At 40.4% G+C, this 19,912-nt stretch overlaps 1 protein-coding gene across 5 annotated transcripts in view; it reads left to right on the top strand.

Annotated features, from left to right (window-relative positions):
- The window catches only part of ZNF280D (zinc finger protein 280D), a 301,459-nt gene that overhangs the window by 68,475 nt on the left and 213,072 nt on the right, over positions 1–19,912 (top strand). For all 5 annotated transcript variants that reach the window (XM_081831114.1, XM_081831118.1, XM_081831120.1 and 2 more), the window contains exon 3: positions 3,198–3,321. In XM_081831114.1, the coding sequence (XP_081687240.1) occupies positions 3,319–3,321 (3 nt within the window). In that variant the 5' untranslated portion in view covers positions 3,198–3,318. The remainder of the gene's footprint in view (positions 1–3,197; positions 3,322–19,912) is intronic.

Here is a 19,912-nt window from a genome sequence, read left to right as displayed (position 1 = left end):
ATCTACTGAGTCAAATGCTGCTGAGAGATCCAGGGAGATGGAAGGACTGGGAATGGTTCAGTGGATTTAGAGAGATGGAGCTCATTGGTGCTCCTGAGAAGAAGAGCTTCAGTAGAGTTGTAGGGAAGACAATGATTGGAGAAAATGATTGGAGAAGACTGAAAAGAGACTCTGAAGTGAGAAAGTGGAGACATTCAGTTTTGACCACTGATTTTAGGAATGGTGATATAGGTGGATCTGAGCAGCAGGGTGGGGTAGGTGGAGAAGGGCATAGATTCATGGGAGGACAGATTTATTTTAAAGTGGGAGATATTCTAGCATTTTTATATGCAGACAGAAAAGTTCTACTAGACAGAGGAAATGTGGAAATCCTAAAGAGAGTAGATGATGGAAAGAGCAAAGCCTTTGAATCAGTTGGAGGGTGTCCAGGGCTTAAATGAGTCTAAGTGTAGTCTAAGAGGACCTACACTCCAGGACAGTTCTTCTGCCATAAGGGAAAGAGGCAAAAATTAGTAACTGTGATGATGTGAAATTGTCATAGCCGTCTTCTGGTTGCTCCTTTCTTAGTAAAAGGAGAGATGAAGTCTCTTTCCACTAGCTCCACTAGCCCAGCTCCCACACACCCTGCCTTCAACCCAGAACTCCATCAGTTTACCCTGACAACCAAGCTGGAAGACCCAAAAATCTTTTGAAAGGTTCTGGATTCCCAGCAGTACCACAGCCAGCCCTGGTACTTTGATCATGAGAAGGGAAGCAAGTTAGAGAACCAAACACAGGAAATTCCCTCCCCCACACTCAGAACCCTGAACAGGTAAGTCTTTGTAGCCACCCACACTGGACAACGGAGTCTAGTAGAATGCAGAGTGGAAGAAGAGCAAGTCCTGGTTAAAATGTCCACTGCCATCAGGCAGGTACCTTAATTTTTCGTTTCTGCTTGTACACTCTATTTCTAACCTCCTCGTTTTCAGTGGTTTTCCCAGTTTGTCCTCATATTTAGATACTTTGGCATTAAGTGGTTTTAAATTCAGCCTCTCTCTAAGTTGCTTCCTCTGGAATCTCTTCCTCTTCAGCTCCAGGGAGCCTCAGACAAGTGACAGGGTCCCAGCTACCACATCCCTTCCCAGCTATCCTGACCACCACTTGTTAGGGCGAGAGGTCCTCACACAAATGGGAAAACATATAGAAAGCATATAAGATAGATTTTGAAAGGATAAACTAATGTCACCCTAAGGTGTTTTTGACTAATCAGAGCAGAACAGCAACAACAGAGCTTTCTGAGCAAGGTTTTGCTATCATCTAATCCTCTTTATCCACCTCTAGCATCCTCCCACCAAAAAAAAAGCCTTCTAAAGGAACAACACACCCTTTGGGAAAATGAGTGAAAGTACAGATAAATTAGAGTTTGGAGACAATGAGGGTAAAGAAGGTCGCTTCCCCATGGAAGACCACTCACATGTACACACACTTTGGTTCCCACACCTAGCGACTATAGTTACTGTAGCTTACAGATGAATGAATAGCAAATTTGAATGTCTTTTTTTCTAGTAGGAATTTTGCAGCAAAACATAAAGAGATATATTAATTTAAAAAGAAAACATGCATACTTATACACAAGTATTTTAATTTGGTAAACAAGCTTTGTTCAGCCAAGCATTTGTGGAGAGGTGTTTGGGCTTTTATTTGCATTAAAGTAGCTAAGTAAACATACTTTTCACTAAATAGGAATCAGGGTGAATATTTATTTTCCTACATAATATGTGAATAAACAAATGAGGCTTTTTTTTTTTTTCTTGTTTAAACACTCCTGGGGCACCTGGGTGGCTCAGTCAGTTAAGCATCTGCCTTTGGCTCAGGTCATGATCCCAGGGTCCTGGGATCGAGCCCGGCATCAGGTTCCCTGTTCAGTGGGGAGCCTGCTTCTCCCTCTCCCTCTGCTCCTCCCCTCTGCTCCTGCTCTCTTGCTCTCTCTCTCTCCAATAAATAAATAAAATCTTAAAAAAAAAAAAACAAAACAAAACCCAATCCTTATATTGAAAGCCAAACATCCAGTTTGTCATGTGCCATGACTGAAAATGCTTTCAGAACTTCTTGTTGAAGTACCTTCAGAGCTCTTTACACACAGGGTGATGAACCGTCTCAGTTTGTCTGGCACTGAAGGGTTTCCCAGAATGTGGGACTTTTGAGTTTTAAAACTGAGTAGCCTAGGGTCAACTTCCCTGGCTTACCTGGAACTGAGGGAGATTTCAGTCCTCAAACTGGGAGAGTGCCAGGCAAAAGGGGTCGAGTTTGGTCATCCTATTTGTAAACCACACACAAGAAAAGCCAGCTTATTGCTTTGTAGTTGTAACTATGTTACTCAATTTGATCCCCTCCTTATTTTTAAAGCCTTGGCCCTAAATATCTTTTGGCTATTGAGAAAGATCAAATTTCTCACCCACAGACAAATATGTGGTAGCACTCAAAATAGTCTGAGTTAAGAAGGCAATTTTATAAGCCTTTTCTTCCTTCTTTCCTTCCTTCCTTTCCATTCTTACCTTTGTCTGTAGAAGTATGTGTATTAGTGGTGGACATGACATACTTTATCTTTGACCATAGTTCAGTCAGGCTTCTCTGAGCCCTTTTCTCTATGAGGTCTCCACCTTGGCCCCCATCCTTATCCCAGTTTTAGCAAGAATGCTATCAAGTTGGTTTAGTAAGAATCCCCTTACCCTTGAATCTCCTCTTAGTAATTTTCCATCCACTGACCCCTTCACTCTGCCTATTGGCTATAAATCCCCTGCTGTCTTTGCTGTAATCTCTCCCCTACTACAGTGCACTTATTGCAATTGTCCTGAATAAAGTCTTCCTTGCCATTTTATTTATTTATTTATTAGAGATTTTTTATTTATTTGACACAGAGAGACAGCGAGAGAGGGAACACAAGCGGAGGGAGTGGGAGAGGGAGAAGCAGGGCTCCCGCTGAACAAGGAGCCCAATGTGGGGCTCCATCCCAGGACCCTGGGATCATGACTTGAGCCAAAGGCAGATGCTTAATAACTGAGCCACCCCGGTGCCCCTATTTATTTATTTTTATTTTTAAGTAGGCTTCATGCCCAGTGGGGAGCCCAATACAGGGCTTGAACTCATGACCCTGAGATCAAGACCTGAGCCTTGCTTACCATTTTAATAAGTGTCTGAATAATTCTTTTCTTTTACAGTTACGGTGCCATGACTTGGTACAGAATTAAATTCATCATTGGACCCCTGGAACCTCTCCTCCAGGACCTCAAATGCACACGTCTGAAGACTTTGTTTCACTCTTGACTGATTAGGGATCCAATGGTGAGTACAACTCCTGAGCCATTGCTCTGGATGACAGACTGTTAAAGCATGGTAAGGGCAGATTTTGATTCTTAAGATTCTGAGTATATCCTCTGAGGCTAGGTTAGAGTCCCAGGATTCTTTGGTTGAAAAGTGCCTGTTTAAGCAAGCATCTTTCTGGATGGATGTCTTCTTGGATCTTTCTGAGTGGGAATTTACTCCCTGACTCTTGAAGTGGCAAATTCCTGACTCTTTTGGAGGCCTCTACTCTAGAAACTCTGTTAGAGTCCCAGGCAAATGGAGGCTGGGTTAGAGTCCCAGGCTTCTTTGTTAGCAAAGTATCATGAGTGAAGAACAAGGGAGCTTCTCCATAGACTGAAACCCCCATCTCATACCCCTGATGACTATATGTCCCACCACCATGGCAGTAGCTCTCTACTTCCTTTCTTGTTGGAATAATTTTACTAAGGATAATTGGGAATTTCAATGACTTCCCCAAACTGGTTCCTCTAAGATTTCTCTCTCAGCACTGTTTCCGTTCCTCCTTCTTCTTTTTACCACCTTCAGTCCTCCATTCCTTTGAATCCATTGATAGGATTGCCTTCAAGCCCCTACCTCCTCCATCTCTCTGTCCACCCCTGCAAGACTTTCTCTTTCCCATTCCAGCCCCTCATTTTCTTCTAGTCACTTGAACTTTGAACTTTACATCCCCCGTCCTCCACTGGGGGCTCTCAGGAGACCTACGGACCACCCAAAGAAAATACATGCAGGGCAAAACAAAATCTTAAACGTATCCTCCACAAATATTGATAAAAAGCATTAACTATCAATTGAGCAGGTAACCTTAACTTGTTCCATCTGTCAGAAACACAATTTGGGATAAAAATATAAAGTGGATCAAAAACAAGAGCCAATTATTTTATATAAACCAGTGAGTTTTTTTTATTGCTATGTTTACCTGACTCATGGCTACAATTTTATTTTATTTTTTTAAAGATTGTATTTATATATTTGTCAGAGGGAGAGAGAGAGCACAAGCAGGGGTAGTGGCAGGCAGAGGGAGAAGCAGGCTCCCCACTGAGCAAGGAGCCTGATGCAGGGCTTGATCCCAGGACCCTGGGATCATGACCTGAGCCACAGGTAGATGATTAACCAACTGAACCACCTAGGCATCCCTCATGGCTACAGTGTTAGAATGAAAGCAACAGGATCTCTATTTGCATCTGTATGATTATATACTTATGTTTGTATATGTATGTTATATATATGTGATATTTTCCTACGTCTAGATGGTATTACCAAAAAAATTTATAAAATCTTGTGAAGAAGTTTCATAAATTGGCTTAGAGATAAATAAGTGCTTATATAAATTAAATATTCCTAAATCTCTCAGAAATATAGAAACTAACCCAAATGCTTTTCAAGTTTATGTGGTTTGGGAAAATCTTTGGTAAATAAGACTAATTTAATACTATTTAATAAGAACAGCTCTGCCTTCTGAGTTATCAGTATTAAGTATAATACAAGTATTTGGTATTTAACCATTTTTAGATTTCTTTGCTTTTGTGATTTCTTTCTTTTTTTTTTTTTTTTTGATACTTGCCTAACGTGCATGTACTGTACAAAATATTTAACAGGGAAATAACTTGAGATGAGGGCTAGCTTTGTCTAATGTTACATTTGCCTAAAAACAATTTCCAAAATCCTTTTTGTAACTTCCAACCTTAGAGATATGCTATGTCAAATATTCATTAAATATTGAGATAATTTTTAAAAAAGATTTTATTTATTTATTTGAGAGAGAGAGAAAGCATAAGCAGGCAGAGGGGCAGAGGAAGAGGGAGAAGCAGACTCCCCATTGAGCATGGAGCCCAAAGCAGGGATCCATTCCAGGACTCTGAGATCATGACCTGAGATCATGACCTGAGCCAAAGTTAGATGCTTAACTGACTGAGCCACCCAGGCATCCCCAAGTCTTCTCACTTCTAAAAGAGCTAACTTTTAAAAACTTTCACCGTCATGTTCTGTCCTCTATTTACTTTTGAATTCTTTTCTTGTAACTCTGGCTAAATAGGTAGCTAAGTATTGTTCATAGTAACCTGGGATTGTCTTTAGTCGAGTATTCAAACCTTTTGATCTTTTGGACAATTTTGTCCTCCCAGAATCAAATCCTAAATGAAATCTTGATCTTGAACTGAACTTGAGATTTCTCAGATGGCTCTTTCAAAATCTTAAAGGATTTTTTTCTTTTATTTTGAAAAAGAGAGATGCCAAGAAACAATTAGGTTTAGATATGTTCAGTTGCATGAAAAGTATTGTCAAATAAAAGATACTTTAACCTTCTCTAGGTTTTATTTGTATGGATAAAATATTACTAATACAAACATTTCAGAAATTGTATGAAGTTTGTCAATACCCTCACTGTCCATGATATGTTCTGGTATAATGTTACCAGTCATAATTCTAGTTATTATTTTAAATGTTCTAAACCACGGAAATAACCAAATTCCCTTATCAATTGCATCATTTTTATGGTGAATTCTCCTCAGATCTTTAACCACTTAAAATCTTTTGTCATTAATAGACAGTTTTTGTTTTACTCTGATTCTTCTCTGAAAGCACTTGCAATTAGCTGTAGGCCAGAGTGCTTTATCTTTAACCAAAAGGAATGGAAAGAGACCCATGGAAAGGACTAGAACAGGTCTCTGGGATGTAGGCTTCTGATGGCAGTGCTTAAATTACTTTAAGACCATACCATTTGACTGAGAAAGCAGCCTAGAACTTTGGTGGAGAAACTGATGGGTTCATAAAACTGCTAACCCAAGACCAAGCAGAACAAGAATTAATTACGTAAGGGCGCCTGGGTGGCTCAGTTGGTTAAGCGACTGCCTTTGGCTCAGGTCATGATCCTGGAGTCCTGGGATCAAGTCCCGCATCGGGCTCCCTGCTTGGCAGGGAGTCTGCTTCTCCCTCTGACCCTCCTCCCTCTCATGCTCTCTGTCTCTCATTCTCTCTCTCTCTCAAATAAATAAATAAAATCTTTAAGAAAAAAAAAAGAATTAATTACATAAAACTGAATGAACTGATGAAGGGTGATTATGATTTTTGTTTGGAAGATTGCTGCTGGATTTAAGGAATTCCTTTTCCTTTTCTTTTAAGTTATAGCTCACAACAATTTAGTAGATAATATTTTTTGTAAACAGAAATGAAACATTTATCTTTTCTCCCTGGCTGATTCCTCCAGAATTCAGAAACTCTTACCTGAGTATTCTTATTTTCATGGCGATATAATTATTTGCATAAGTTCAGTAAGAATCTCTCCTCCTTGAACAGGACATAGTTGGAAACATTGGTTATATAACCGAGGCTTTGAGTGGAATGTCATCTTTAAGACTCATGTACATAGAATCAGTTATGACCAAATAGTTTCATGGAACTAAGGCTGACTTTATGGAGCTAATGCTTACAAAGCCCTTTTGGGAAAACTGGGCTGGTATGGTTTACAGGGTTCCCAGCCTTGTCGGTGAGTAAGGAAGGTTACTTCCTGGCAGGCCCAGGAAGCTTAAGATATTTTGGGGACCTAGAGCACAGAGAAATTCCCCCAAATCTATAGATCCTGCAAGTGAAATCTGGTGGCAAATTCTTGTCTTGGCTTCCTAGCCTTGAGAGACTATTAAAAGTCTAATTTGAGTTTCCTTATGAAAAGTTCCAGCAAAGCAAACTTTCAAAGGTCTATGTGGTCAGTTACTCTTCTTGCTACACTTATGTAAATAGTAGGCCAAATCTAATGTGACCAGACTCATTTTGTAAACAAGAATAATCTTACTTTGGTTAACTTTGGTGAAAAAAAGCGTGAGTGTAGAGAGAAATTTTATGCTACAATGAAAAACTATAGCACAACTTTGTGGACTATCAGCTTCTAGTCCCAGTCATTGTCTTTGAGGTTTTGTTATATACGTACAGACTGGACTGAGTCCTGCCAACTTGCATATTTTGTTAGTCCCTCCCAAATACTCAATTCTCCTAATTTTCTCCAGTATCTGGCTATACAACTGTCCAAAGGAATGTTTCCAATTTTTCTCCCACCTGCGTATCTTGGTGTCACTGAGAACTCAAACCTGACTGCCTGGAGCCTTCCTGGGATCCTAGGTTGTCCTGCAAGCTGACACTGGATGATGGGTAACCTTTAAGCCTGGAGCTGCTGCTGTGGAGGCCATTCAGGAAGTTTATGGAAAGTGCCATTTCTTCCATGCTCTGCTCTGGGAAATAACCATGACCCTGATGTTATACCATCACAAGACATTCAAACTGCAGCCTAAGAAATCTACCAGATCATCACTGTAGACTCATTTCACCACCTAAAGATGCTTCCAGCCCAGCATCTAGAAATCTCAACTGGCTGCCCCCTGGACTCAGAAACTGGGTTTATAGTCTGCTTCAACCTTAATCTTTATTTTTCTTTTTATTTTCATAGAAATTTCCCACATTTAATGCTTGATTATTTGCACTCTCCAGTAAATATCCTCTACTCCCAAGTCCCAACAGATGGTTCAGCTGGTCCTTATAACAAAAGGAGACTGAGCAAGAAATGGACTTAAATTGTTCAGAGGAAAGAAGAATGTCTCTCTTTTCCTTGATCAGGAGGAGAGACTGACAAAGACTCTCAGGCCTTAGTCTTGGCCCTGTCCTTCTTTGGCATGCCTAGTCCAGTTTTAACAAGAATCCTGCTAAATAAGTTTATGAAGAGTACCCCCAGCATTGATATCTAATCACCTCACCACTCCCTGCCCCGCCGTGTCTGGTCAAGTCCCTCATCCCTCACCATTGATGTATAAGTCCATGACCAGCCTTTTGCAGGAATCCTCTTAAAAAAGAATCCCTGTGGGCGCCTGGGTGGCTCAGTTGGTTGAGCGACTGCCTTCGGCTCAGGTCATGATCCTGGAGTCCCAGGATCAAGTCCCGCATCGGGCTCCCTGCTCAGCGGGGAGTCCGCTTCTCCCTCTGACCCTCCCCCTTCTTGTGCTTTCATTCTCTCTCTCAAATAAATAAATAAAATCTTAAAAAAAAAAAAAAAGAATCCCTGTGCTCTTGATGTCTCCTATCAGTAGTTTTCTATCCATTGACCCCCCAACTCTGCACTTTGGCTAATAACTGCCTGTTTGTCTTTGTTGTATTGGGAGTTGAATCCAATCTCTGTCCTATTGCAATAGAAGCAGCTCCTATTGCAATAGTCTTGAATAAAGTCTTCTGATACAGGAGACTTACCATTTTAACAAGTGTCAGAATAATTTTTTCTTTCCCATACACATTAGGAAAAGGGGGTTTCTTACTCAGTATATGAGCCACAAGAGACATTAAAATCAGCATCTCCTCTTTAAAGGTCATTTTGTCCTACCTCCCACAAGTTTTGGAATCCCTCAGACCTTAACTTGTAGCTCAGTACATCATCCCTTTCCCTGACTTTTGGCTGCTTAACACATTTCATGGTAATCACTAATTCATCACATGGAACTGAATAAGAACCATTTAATATGATTATCTTCTCCATTAAAGCTGTCATCATAATTAGAGCTGCATGAACTGTTTGCCAGGAATTATAACTTCTGCCAAGAAAAACTTGGGTGTCATTTTAGAAAAATTCTTAGGTGGGGGAGGAGGAGATCAGGACCATCTGTGTTGGGATCCAAAGCTGAATAATGAGAAATAAAGCCCCCTTCCCCTGCTATCTGCCAAACTCTGGCCAGCCCTCCAACTGGACCTTGCCAAAGACTTTAGAGTGAATCAACTTCCAAGGTAGTCCAAAGAGCACACCCTCTCAGAGAATGATAGCCTTGGAAAAGTCACCCTTTAAGAAGAGAAAAAAGACAGCAGCAAATAAAAATTAGGCCTTCATGCATAAGGCTCCCTAAAAGTTGTTCCAAATGGTTTTGTTTGCCACCCTACTGTTTCCAGGGCAACCACCTAAGCCAGGACAGAAGTAGAAGGAGACATGAGGCTAGAATGGGACCACCCACTGCAATTCTCATTTTATCCTGATGGCAAGAACCTTTATATCGACTCAAAGTGTTTGTCAGGCCTCTCGCTGTGAATCACTAGAATAACATTTTGCCCTGATGGAAGTGTGTCACAGGCTGCTGCTCCCACATCCCCCCATACTGAGGTGTTTTAAAATGGAACCAAATATCCCAGGGGAATTTTCTCTGCACTACTAGCATTGCTTTGTTGCACGTTTCTAGATTACACACTGTAAATTATAGATAAAATACATTATGCTAATTTCCTCCTGTGTATCTTTTAGTTATTTTTAGGAGAAGTGTCTTTGAAATTCAGCCTTTCAGGTAAGTGTTCAAAATGAAGAGAAAAATAAAACCAAGGCAGAGGAATGCTCAAGACTGAGACTGCAGCCACATCACAGCCTGGCACTTTGTCATGAGCATAACTTGTGTCCAGCAAGGATTGTAGCTGCAGAATGTGGAAGAAGCCCTGCACTGGGCATCATTAGATTTGGGTGTGCCGCCTGGTTCTGCAAGTTTCTGGATATGTGACTTTGGAGGAATTTTATTTCATTTCTCTGAGTTTCCTCATCTATGAAATGAGAAATGCTCATCGAGATCTCTAAGGTGCCTTCCACTTCTCACACTGGAGTGAAATGCCTTCAAATCATGTAGAGCATCTTTAAAAAGAAAGAATACACTCAACCTGTGAGCATTAAAAAATTCAGTAGCACCAAAACACTCCGACCCACAATCTTCATGATCTCTTACTGCCCTGGGTGTTGCTGATTTTTTACTTGCTGCACTGGATATCTCTCATTTGCTCCTCAGATGGACTCTCCATTGTTCTCCACCATGGAAGGTTGTCCTGTGAGGACTACAACACAGGCTCTTGTCCTCTGACTTCCAGGTGGATTCTGTGAATGGGCAGGAAAATGAAAGGAGGGCAGAGTGTGAGGTTGCCCCCTCCCTGCTCCCTGCCTGTGAGGTTGCCGTGAGCTAGCTTCATCCCTCAACCAAGGTCACAACTCCTGGAAGGCATCCTCGCTACCTAACTCTTAGTCTGTTTGGGCTGCAGTAACAATATGCCATAGACTAGGTGACTTACAAATGACAGAAATTTATTTATTCCAGGTCTGGAGGCTGGAAGTCTGAGATCAGTGTGCTGACAGATTTGGTGTCTGACGAGAATCCACTCCCTGGTTGTAGACTGCTGACTTCTTGCCGTACCCTCATGTGATGGAAAAAGGGTGGGAGAGCTCTCTGGGGTCTCTTTTATAAGGGCACCAATTCCATTCACAAGGGCTCCATCCTCATGACCTAATTACTTCCCAAAGGCCCTATCTCTAATATCATCATATTAGGCATTAGAATTGCAACACTATGAATTTTGGGGAAACACAAACATTCAGTCTATAACAGACTATTTCCTCTTGCTACTTCAGGTCTACAGGCAGTGCATAACCCTGTGGTTCTCTATGCTCTATGCATATCTTTAAAAATTGGTCTTTATTCAAGTTTGAATGAACCATCTATTGCCTTCCTGTATCTTGACTGATACACTCAGTTTTTTGAGATACAAGTATGGCAATATTGGAAAGGCCATGGTGCTTTTTATTTCAATATTTCAATTCATCTTGAATACGTATTTTCCCCTATAGTTGTGACTCTGAGAAAAGATGAGAATTTCTATTCAGTGCTGCTTACTTATGTTGTACTAGACCTCTATATGTGCTTGTATTAGACAGGATTCAGAAACAGATAATAGGAGCCAGTCTAGTAGTTAAACAGAAAAGGATTGGAGGCAAGGAATTGGATGCTCACAATTAGAAGGGCTAGAGGAATAGGCTCTAGGCTGGGCTTCCAGGAATGACTTTCAGAAGACTACCACAGAGCTGACCTGTCTAGAAAGCTCTCTCTTCAACATTCAGGAAGCTGGGTAAGCAAGAAGCCCATGTTCCACCTGCCAGCTTCAAGATCTCACTACTTTTGCCAATTCAGGAATCAGAAAGTTGCAGCCTCAGTTTTTGGCCCCAAACTTTGTGTACCTGATTTGCACCATCAGGATGAAAGCCTTTAGCTTTCCAGCCTCTGTAGTATGGGAAGGCATAGTAGAAGGAGATTGGGATGAATTCTGAGCAAGCCAATCTATTCTCCATCACAAGATGATTTCTGAAAGCATGTTTCAAATGCCACACTAAAAAAAAAGGTGAACTTTGGAGATTAAAAAAAGAGAGAGACTAGAATGAAAATCTCTGCTTCAGGATTTACTGGCTGTATGACCTTGGGCAGGATGCACTTAATACTCATAGGGCTATTTTTCATCTGTGCAATAGGAGTAATAATGCCTACCTCCCAGAATTGCCATTCATTTATCCATCTCTATAAACAGATTTTTATTGATTGTTACATAATTATGAGGATTTTTTAGTTGGAGGTGACAAATCTAATTGATTGGTTAAGTCAAAAAAAATTTTTATCAAAGGATATTTGGTAGGTCACAGAATTGCCAAGAGGCATCAGAGCTAGCCTGGGACACAGCTACTGCCCCCACAACCCCTCCTAGCACTGAGGCAAGTGCTCTTGCCAGCTCTGTTACCAGAAACTCACCAGCTTTGCCTCTGAAGGCCAAGTGGCAACGCTGTCCCTCTCATTGGCAAAAATGGATTCCACATGGCATTTCTTCCTCACATTAGTCTCTTCTCAGAGGGTTTCACAAGACTGTCTGGTGGGGCCTGGGTCACATGCTTGTGCCCAGCTACAGGGGAACCTAGGGAAGCACGATTTCTGACTTTTAACTTGGGGAGGAAGGAAACTCCCTAACAGAGGAAGAATGTTCGTAAAGTGCTGGCCTCCAGACAAATGTCCACCCCACCTCCTCAAAATGGCTAAGCAAAGGAGACTTAGCTTTTTCTCAATCTGCTTTCCTGGGCTCAAGTACCCTTCTCCGCACAAAGGAGGCATGCTGTTTCCTGAGAGCTGCAAATTTACCTTCTATCAGCCAAGCAGTCCCTGTGTAGAGAATATGTCTCTTTCCCAATGATTCCATCAAAATCTGTGGCTGACTCTATTGATCTGACTTGGATCGCATAAACTTTCCTAAATCATTCATTGAGCCAGAGAGATGGAATAAATTAACACAATCAGATCTGGGTTACATGCCAGCTGAGTTGAGAAGTATAGGTTCAGCCCTTTTAGAGCTGTTTGGCTCAAGCCTGGGGGAAGAAATATTTTATGAAGGAAAATTGGGATGCTGGGCAAGCAAAAACAATAGTTTTCTGCTGTATTCTTCCTGATAGTTCAATATCCACAAACACACACTCTTCCTCTCATCATACAACAACATAAGTGTTCCCATTCATGATAGTGCAACTCTTCCGTGTATACCCCAAAACTCCCTTCCCTAACTCTATGCCACTTATTGCACCCAGCTCTAGGGGCTCTCAGCAATGTGCATTTGATGGTTAATTTTATGTGTCAACTTGACTGGGCTGAGGAATCCCTGGATAGCTGGTAAAACCTTATTTCTAGATGTGTCTGTTAGTGTGTTTCTGGAAGAGATTAACATTTGAATCAGTAGACTGAGTAAAGAAGATCTCCCTTACCAATGCACGTGGGCATCAGCTAATACATTGAGGGCTTGAATAAAATAAAAAGGCAGAGGAAGAGTGAATTTGCTTTCTCTGCTTGAGCTGAGACATCCATCATCTCCTGTTCTTGGACATCAGTGCTCTTGATTCTTGGGCCTTTGAACTTGGATTGGGACTTATACCCTTGACTCCTCTGTTCTCATACCTTTGAATTTGGACTAGAACTACACCACTGGCTTTCCAGGGCCTCCAGTTTGCAGACAGCAGATCATGGGATTTCTCAGCCTCCATAGTCACATAAGCTAGTGCCTCATAATAAATCTCTTTCTATATATCTCTATATATCCTACTGGTTCTGTTTCTCTGTAGAACCCTTACTAATGCTGTTCATTAATCTTGGGTTGGTCCAGAATATCTCCTGCATGTTGGCAACTTTGCCAAATGACAAATTTAACCTAAGCTACAATGGTGCAAAGAGGTCAGGATATACTAGGGGTGCCTGGGTGGCTCAGTCGGTTAAGAGGTCAGGATATACCTTAATTAAAAAAAAAAAATAGCCCCATGTAGAAAAGGGAAGAAGAATCAGCTTAGAATGGTTGCTGTCTAACAGCGTTGATCACATCCTTCTTTCCAGGAATAAAAACTCTCCCTGCTTCAGTGATGGAGTGAAATCTGTGGGTAGCCAAAGTGGCTAACTCTGCCTTTCTCTTCTGGTAGTGGAGACAATGTGCAGTGTCCACTGTGGTCACATCTGAGAAGGACAATGGGGAGGTCTCATCTGTGGGGGTTATAGAGAAGAGTTCAGGGGCCTGGAGACTGCCTTAGGTTGGTCATCATTTTTTCCAGGAATACAATTTATTTAGAAATCTAGTAGGCTCTCCATCTATATCTAACAGAGAGAATGGCCTCTCTCATAGCAACAGGCCTTAGATCTATGCCCTTATCTCTAGTCCTTACCTATAATGCCTCCGTTTGGACATTTCCTGGGGGCAATAACAAGCAGTAGCTTGAGTTAGAAAAGACAGAACCAATCTGTGCTCCCTCATCCCATGTATGTCAGTGGTTGGGTTCCAAAGTGGGGCTAAATGGAGACTTTATCAGGCAATGAAGACCCAGGAAAAGGTGCTTAGTAGTGCTTTTCTTGAGTCCCTTGTTATTTCCTTTTAAGTTTTCAGTATCCTGGACTTTGCTTCCACTAACTTTATCTTGGGGAAGAGAATTCAGCTTTGCCAAATGAGCAAAGCTCAAGATTATCTGGATACTAACTTTCTTTGATCATAGGCCATAGATATAAGGGGATTTCCTAAACAGTTTCTGTTCTCTCTGCTTTCTGATGAGCCAGTAGTCTCTTACTTATAGTAACTCATCCCAGGCTGAAAAAGTATCCAAACTGATCTAACCAGATGACATTTTTCTACTGACTCTCCTAAATCTTCAGCCTGGGTAGACACATTGCCTGAGTCTCCAGATAAAATGTGCTCATGAAGCTAGCCATCTTCCCAGCCAGAGAAGGGGAAATCTACACCGAGTCCTGCCTCACCATGACCCTTCCAACTTCACATCATCATTCCAAATGTCAGTTGTAAGAGGTGCTTTCAGGAATCAATCTATTTCAATTTCTCCATAAACAAAAGAAACTCTAGCTATCTTAAGCAAAAACAAAAAATGTGCTCAAGAATGTGGAGTAGCACAAAGAGTTAAAAGAAAAACTAAGCACCAGGGTGTAAAAAGAATAGGAATCACAATAGCTGTAAGTACCCAAGGGACAGGAACTAATGGTCAGTCCTTTTTGTGACAGTATTGTTAGGATAAGTGATCATAGGTATTTTATATCCCTTTGTTGTCCTACTTGAGATTTAATGTTTGGGAGAGAGTCTGAATGGCATTCTTGGGTCATCCAACCACTCACTTCTTGTTCAAGGGAGGGCAGGACATTTTGAATGATTGCCTCACCAAGACTGTCAAGGGAATTGTTTGAAGGTGTTCTTACCAGAAAAAGATGGAATGCCCAACAGACAAAACCCAAAGATGTTTACTATTTGCTTACTAGGTGATAGGCTCTGTGCTAGCCTCTCTGGATCCAAAGATAAATAATGATGTTGACTAACATTTATTAATAATTTAATCAATGCCAGGAACTTCCTATGCATTATTTCAGGTATTCTTTATAATAAATACTGTAACATATGTACTCTTATGTCTTAAATCAGTCTCATGGGTTTAATTGTTCAGTTAATTCATATATTGAAGTTCTAACCCTAGAACCTCAGAATGTGACCTTATTTGCAAATAGAGTCATTGCAGATATAATTAGTAAGATGACATCTTTAGAGTGGACCCCAATCCAATACTGGTGTCTTTATAAAAAGAGGAAATTTGGACACAGAGGCAAGCCCACATGGAGATAAAGGCAGAGATTGAAGTGGTTGCATCTACAAGCCAAGGAACACTATAAAGATGGCCAGCAAACCACTAGAAGCTAGGGGAAAGGCATGGGTATTCTTCCTCACAGCCCTAAGAAGGAGCCAACCCTATCAATACCTTGATCTTGAATTTCTAGCCTCCAGAACTGTGAAACAATAAATTTATCTCATTTCTGTCGCCCCAGTTCCTTGGTACTTTGTGACACCAGCCCTTGAAACTAATGTAGTCAAGCTCCCTCGAAGCAGAGCATGAGATAGAATTCTTATGTAGGAGATCTATTCAAAGAGTACCTTTCTGAGTTTCTCCTGTTTTCCAAAATGGCCACAGCATTATTTCTGGTCCCATATACTTTTCATATTTCTTCTCAAATTGCCACTACTCTATCAAGAAGTGGAGTCTTTGAACTTGAGGGGATCTTGTGAGTATTTTAACTAATAGAATAAGGCAGAAATAACACTGGGTAACTTCCAGATTTGGGTCATGAAAAGCAATTCAGCTATCATCTAGCTCTCTCTTTTTCAAGATTCCCCTCTCCCTTAGAAGCCAGCCACCATGCTATGAGAAAACTGAAATTAGCCCATTCAAAGAGACTACATAGAGAGGGACTGAGGTCCCTAGGGAATGGTTTATATATATCAACCGCCAGGCATGTGAGTGGTGAGACTTTAGATGATTCCAGTCCTCAACCTTCAAATCTCATAAATATTATGAAGCAGACAAAAATTACTCCCCAAAAGTTCCTGACCCACAGAATCCACAAGCATAATAAACACCAAGTTTTGGGGTAATTTATATTGCAGTCATAGCAACTGGAAGAGGTTTTAGTACCTAGGAGTTAGGGTATTGCCGTAACGAAACCCTGAAAATGTGGGACTTTGGGACAGTACACTTGATCTTAGCCAAAAGGCCGAGAAGCGATGACTTTGGGACAGTAGATGAAATGTGAATGGGCCCTGAAGAGACTGGTGGAGGAGTCGAATGGCCTTCAAGAGGACTCTCAGAGAGGGCTTAAAGAAAAATAAGGAAAATCTTACTGGAAATTGGAGAAAGAGGATCCTCATTATGTAGTGACAAAATGTTTTTTAACACTGTAACCTGTGATAAAGTAGAAAATAGAAAATATACCTAATGAGCTGGGTAATCTAGCTAAGGAGATTTCCAGGAAGAATATTGAAGGTGCTACCTGGCTTCTTCTTAAAGGTGTCTCTAAAAAGGACTTCTATGAATCCTAAAGGTGTTATCCCTCAGAAGCTTACTAGGAAGACCAACGTAAGAGAAGGGCTTATCTCAGAGACCTTTGGGTATAGATTTTGTTTAGTGGAGTGGACTATAAATTGATTCATAAAAAATCCACAAATATTTTGAAGATAAATCAACTTGGACCAAAAGATATAGAGATAATACAAAATGAAGAGAGATCTTTGGACCTCCAAATTTCCATGGGCAAAGCAGACTGAGAAGATTGCTCAGCTGCAAATGTGGACTATTCTCCATGGAAAATCAGAAGGTCAAAAATACAGAGGGTAGAGCCAAGAGCAATAGTGAATCATTTCCAGACAGTAGGACTGATCCTCTGATCAAAGAACTGACAATATATGTCCAGCTGGATTTTAGTATTGCTACAGACCAGTGACTTTTGTGTTCTTCAGTGTTTCCCCTTTGTCAATGGCAGTGTCTGTCACAGTTACTTTGTGCCTGTCCCATCATTGTACATTGGGAATATGTGAGAGAGAGATTTTTGTCTCTTTACTTCATAGGTCTGCAGATCAAAAGGAACTATTCCCAGATAGCTATATTTGAGGAAACACATCCAAGGAAACTTATCTATACCTAGATCTAATCTAAATGACAGTATTTTCCTTTCCCCTCTAAACACTATAAAGTGCTTGACATGTATGCTTAGAAAATATTTGGTAAATGATTACATGAATAAAAGAACATGTTATTCATTAATAAAAATAAGTATGGATTGGCATAAAGATAGATACATAGACTTAATTTAGAAATAAACCCATACATTCTCGGACAACTGATTTTTAACAAGAACGCAACACAATTCAATGGGGGTATGAACAGTCTCTTCAAGAAATGGTACTTAGAGAACTAGGTATCCACATGCAAGAGAATGAAGTTGTACTCCTACCGCATACTGTACACAAAAATTAACTCAAAATAGACCAAAGACCTAAATGTAAAAGTTTAGACATAAAATTCTTAGAAGAAAACATAGGTATAAGTATTTGTGACATTGGCTCAGACAATGGTTTCTTAGATATGACACCAAAAAGCATGAGCAACCAAAGCAAAAAGGAAAAATTGGAGTTCATCAAAATTAGAAACTTTTATGCTTCATAGGAAATTATCAAGAAAGTGAAAAGGCAACTCAAAGAATGGGAAAAAATATTTGCCACAATTGGCCTTCCTCCACAACACATCCTTTACTAACCATTCTAAATTCTCCTAATGCTTAACTACTACCTCTGCTTGTTTCAGTGGCTAACCTGATGGTATGAACAAAATTCACATTCCTGACAGATCTGAGTCACACATTTGGTTTTGATTACTAACCCATGAAGGTGACAAAATATATGGGTAATATACTAAAATCTCTTAAGGGCTTATATTTTGAGATGAGGCAATGGTCAGCAATCTATGGCCTGTGGGCCAAAGTCTGCCTACCATGTATTTTTGTAAATAAAGTTCTATTGGAAACAGCCACACTCACTCATTTACATATTTTCTTTGGGTATTTTCATGCAATCCAACAGAGTTGTGTGGTAAATAGAGAGAGTCTGTTGCCTGTAAAGCCTAAAATACTTACTCTCCCATCCTCTACAGAAAATATTTGCTGACCACTGCTCTAAGGCAATCCTTATCAATAGGAAGTGGCATGTAAAAGGGATGAAACCCTCAGATGGATATCATCCCAAATGTTCTCTTTACTTTGCTCCTTGGTATCTTCTTACTAATTCTGTACTTTGAGAGACCTCTCAACCTTCAAAGGATTCAAGATCTGCTGGGAAAATAATTGTGGCAGAGTCTGATAGTTCTCTAGTATCCATACTACTCTTTTTCAATAAAAGAACCCTTGAAATTTATGTAATCACAGGGCTGAATCAAGTGCATTTCCCAGCTTTCATTGCAGCTAGACATGTCCATTATGACTAAGTAATTGTCAATGAGATGTCACTTTCTGAGAATGTGGTTGAGGAAACACATCCAAGGAAACTTATCTATACCTAGATGTAAGGGTTATGCCCTTTGGGTTTGATTTTCTCCTTCTTGCTTGTAAGAATGCAGATACAGTGACCAGCTATCCAGCAACCACCATGGACCATACCTATACGATCATACCCTAGTGTTGATAAAGAAGAAAACTAGAAGGAACCTGGTCCCTGTCAAATAGACATTTTATATGAGGGAATAACATCTTGAGTGTTAAAGCCACTGTGAAATTGGGTTTTGTCTCTCATGCTACACCACCTAATTTTTACATTAAAGGAATTATGGCTGTTTGAGAGCAGGGACCTTGTCTGCTTGAGTCATGGCTATATCTCCAGCATCTAGAATGATGCCTAGTACGTGGCAGACACTCAGTAAATATTTATAAAGAAATATATGAATAAAATATTGTGATAAGGAAGAATGGAAAACCAACACAAATGACTGAGAATTATTTCTCACATCTAAAGAATTACTATTTTTCATTTGTGGTTAACTATAAATAACATAAAATTTACCATTTTAACCATTTTTTAAATTGTGGTAAAATACACATAATATAAAATTTATCATCTTAACTATTTTTTTTTAAAGATTTTATTTATTTATTTGACAGAGAGAGATAGCGAGAGCAGGAACACAGCAGGGGGAGTGGGAGAGGGAGAAGCAGACTCCCCACTGAGCAGGGAGCCCGATGCGGGGCTCGATCCCAGGACCCTGGGATCATGACCTGAGCCGAAGGCAGATGCTTAACGACTGAGCCACCCAGGCGCCCCTCATCTTAACTATTTTAAGTGTACAGTTCTGTGGTATTAAATCATCCACACTGTTATACAACCATTATCACCATCCATCTCCAAAACCTTTCTCATCTTCATGGGTAAAAAACTGTACCCATTAAACAATAAGTCTCCATTCTCCTCTCCTGTTAGCATCTGGCTACAACCACTCTACTTTCTCTCTTTATGGATTTAACTCAGTACCTCATACAAGGGGAATCATGCAGTGTTTATCCTTTTGCGACTGGTTTGTTTTCTTAGCGTAATGTTCTCAGATTCATCCATGTGGTAGCATATATTAGAATTTCCTAACTTTTTAAGGTTCAACAATATTCCATTGTATGTAATACCACATTTTGTTTATCCATTTATCTTGAATGGATACTTGGGTTGCTTCCACCTTTTAGCTACTGTGAGTAATGCTACTATGAACATGAATATAAGGAGAAGCTTCTTTAAATTTTCAGATTCCTTAGGTTCTCTGACTTACTGAGTCAAAATCTTAGAGTTGGGAGAAGAGGAGTGGGGAGCAGTTTGGAAGATGTATTTTAAAATGTTTTCTACGTGGGGTGCCTGGGTGGCTCAGTCATTAGGTGTCTGCCTT

This window comes from Leptonychotes weddellii, chromosome 9 (assembly GCF_054177405.1).
Source record: "Leptonychotes weddellii isolate Sample4059 chromosome 9, ASM5417740v2, whole genome shotgun sequence".
Lineage (NCBI taxonomy): Eukaryota > Metazoa > Chordata > Mammalia > Carnivora > Phocidae > Leptonychotes > Leptonychotes weddellii.
This window is presented reverse-complemented; position numbering and strand designations above follow the sequence as displayed.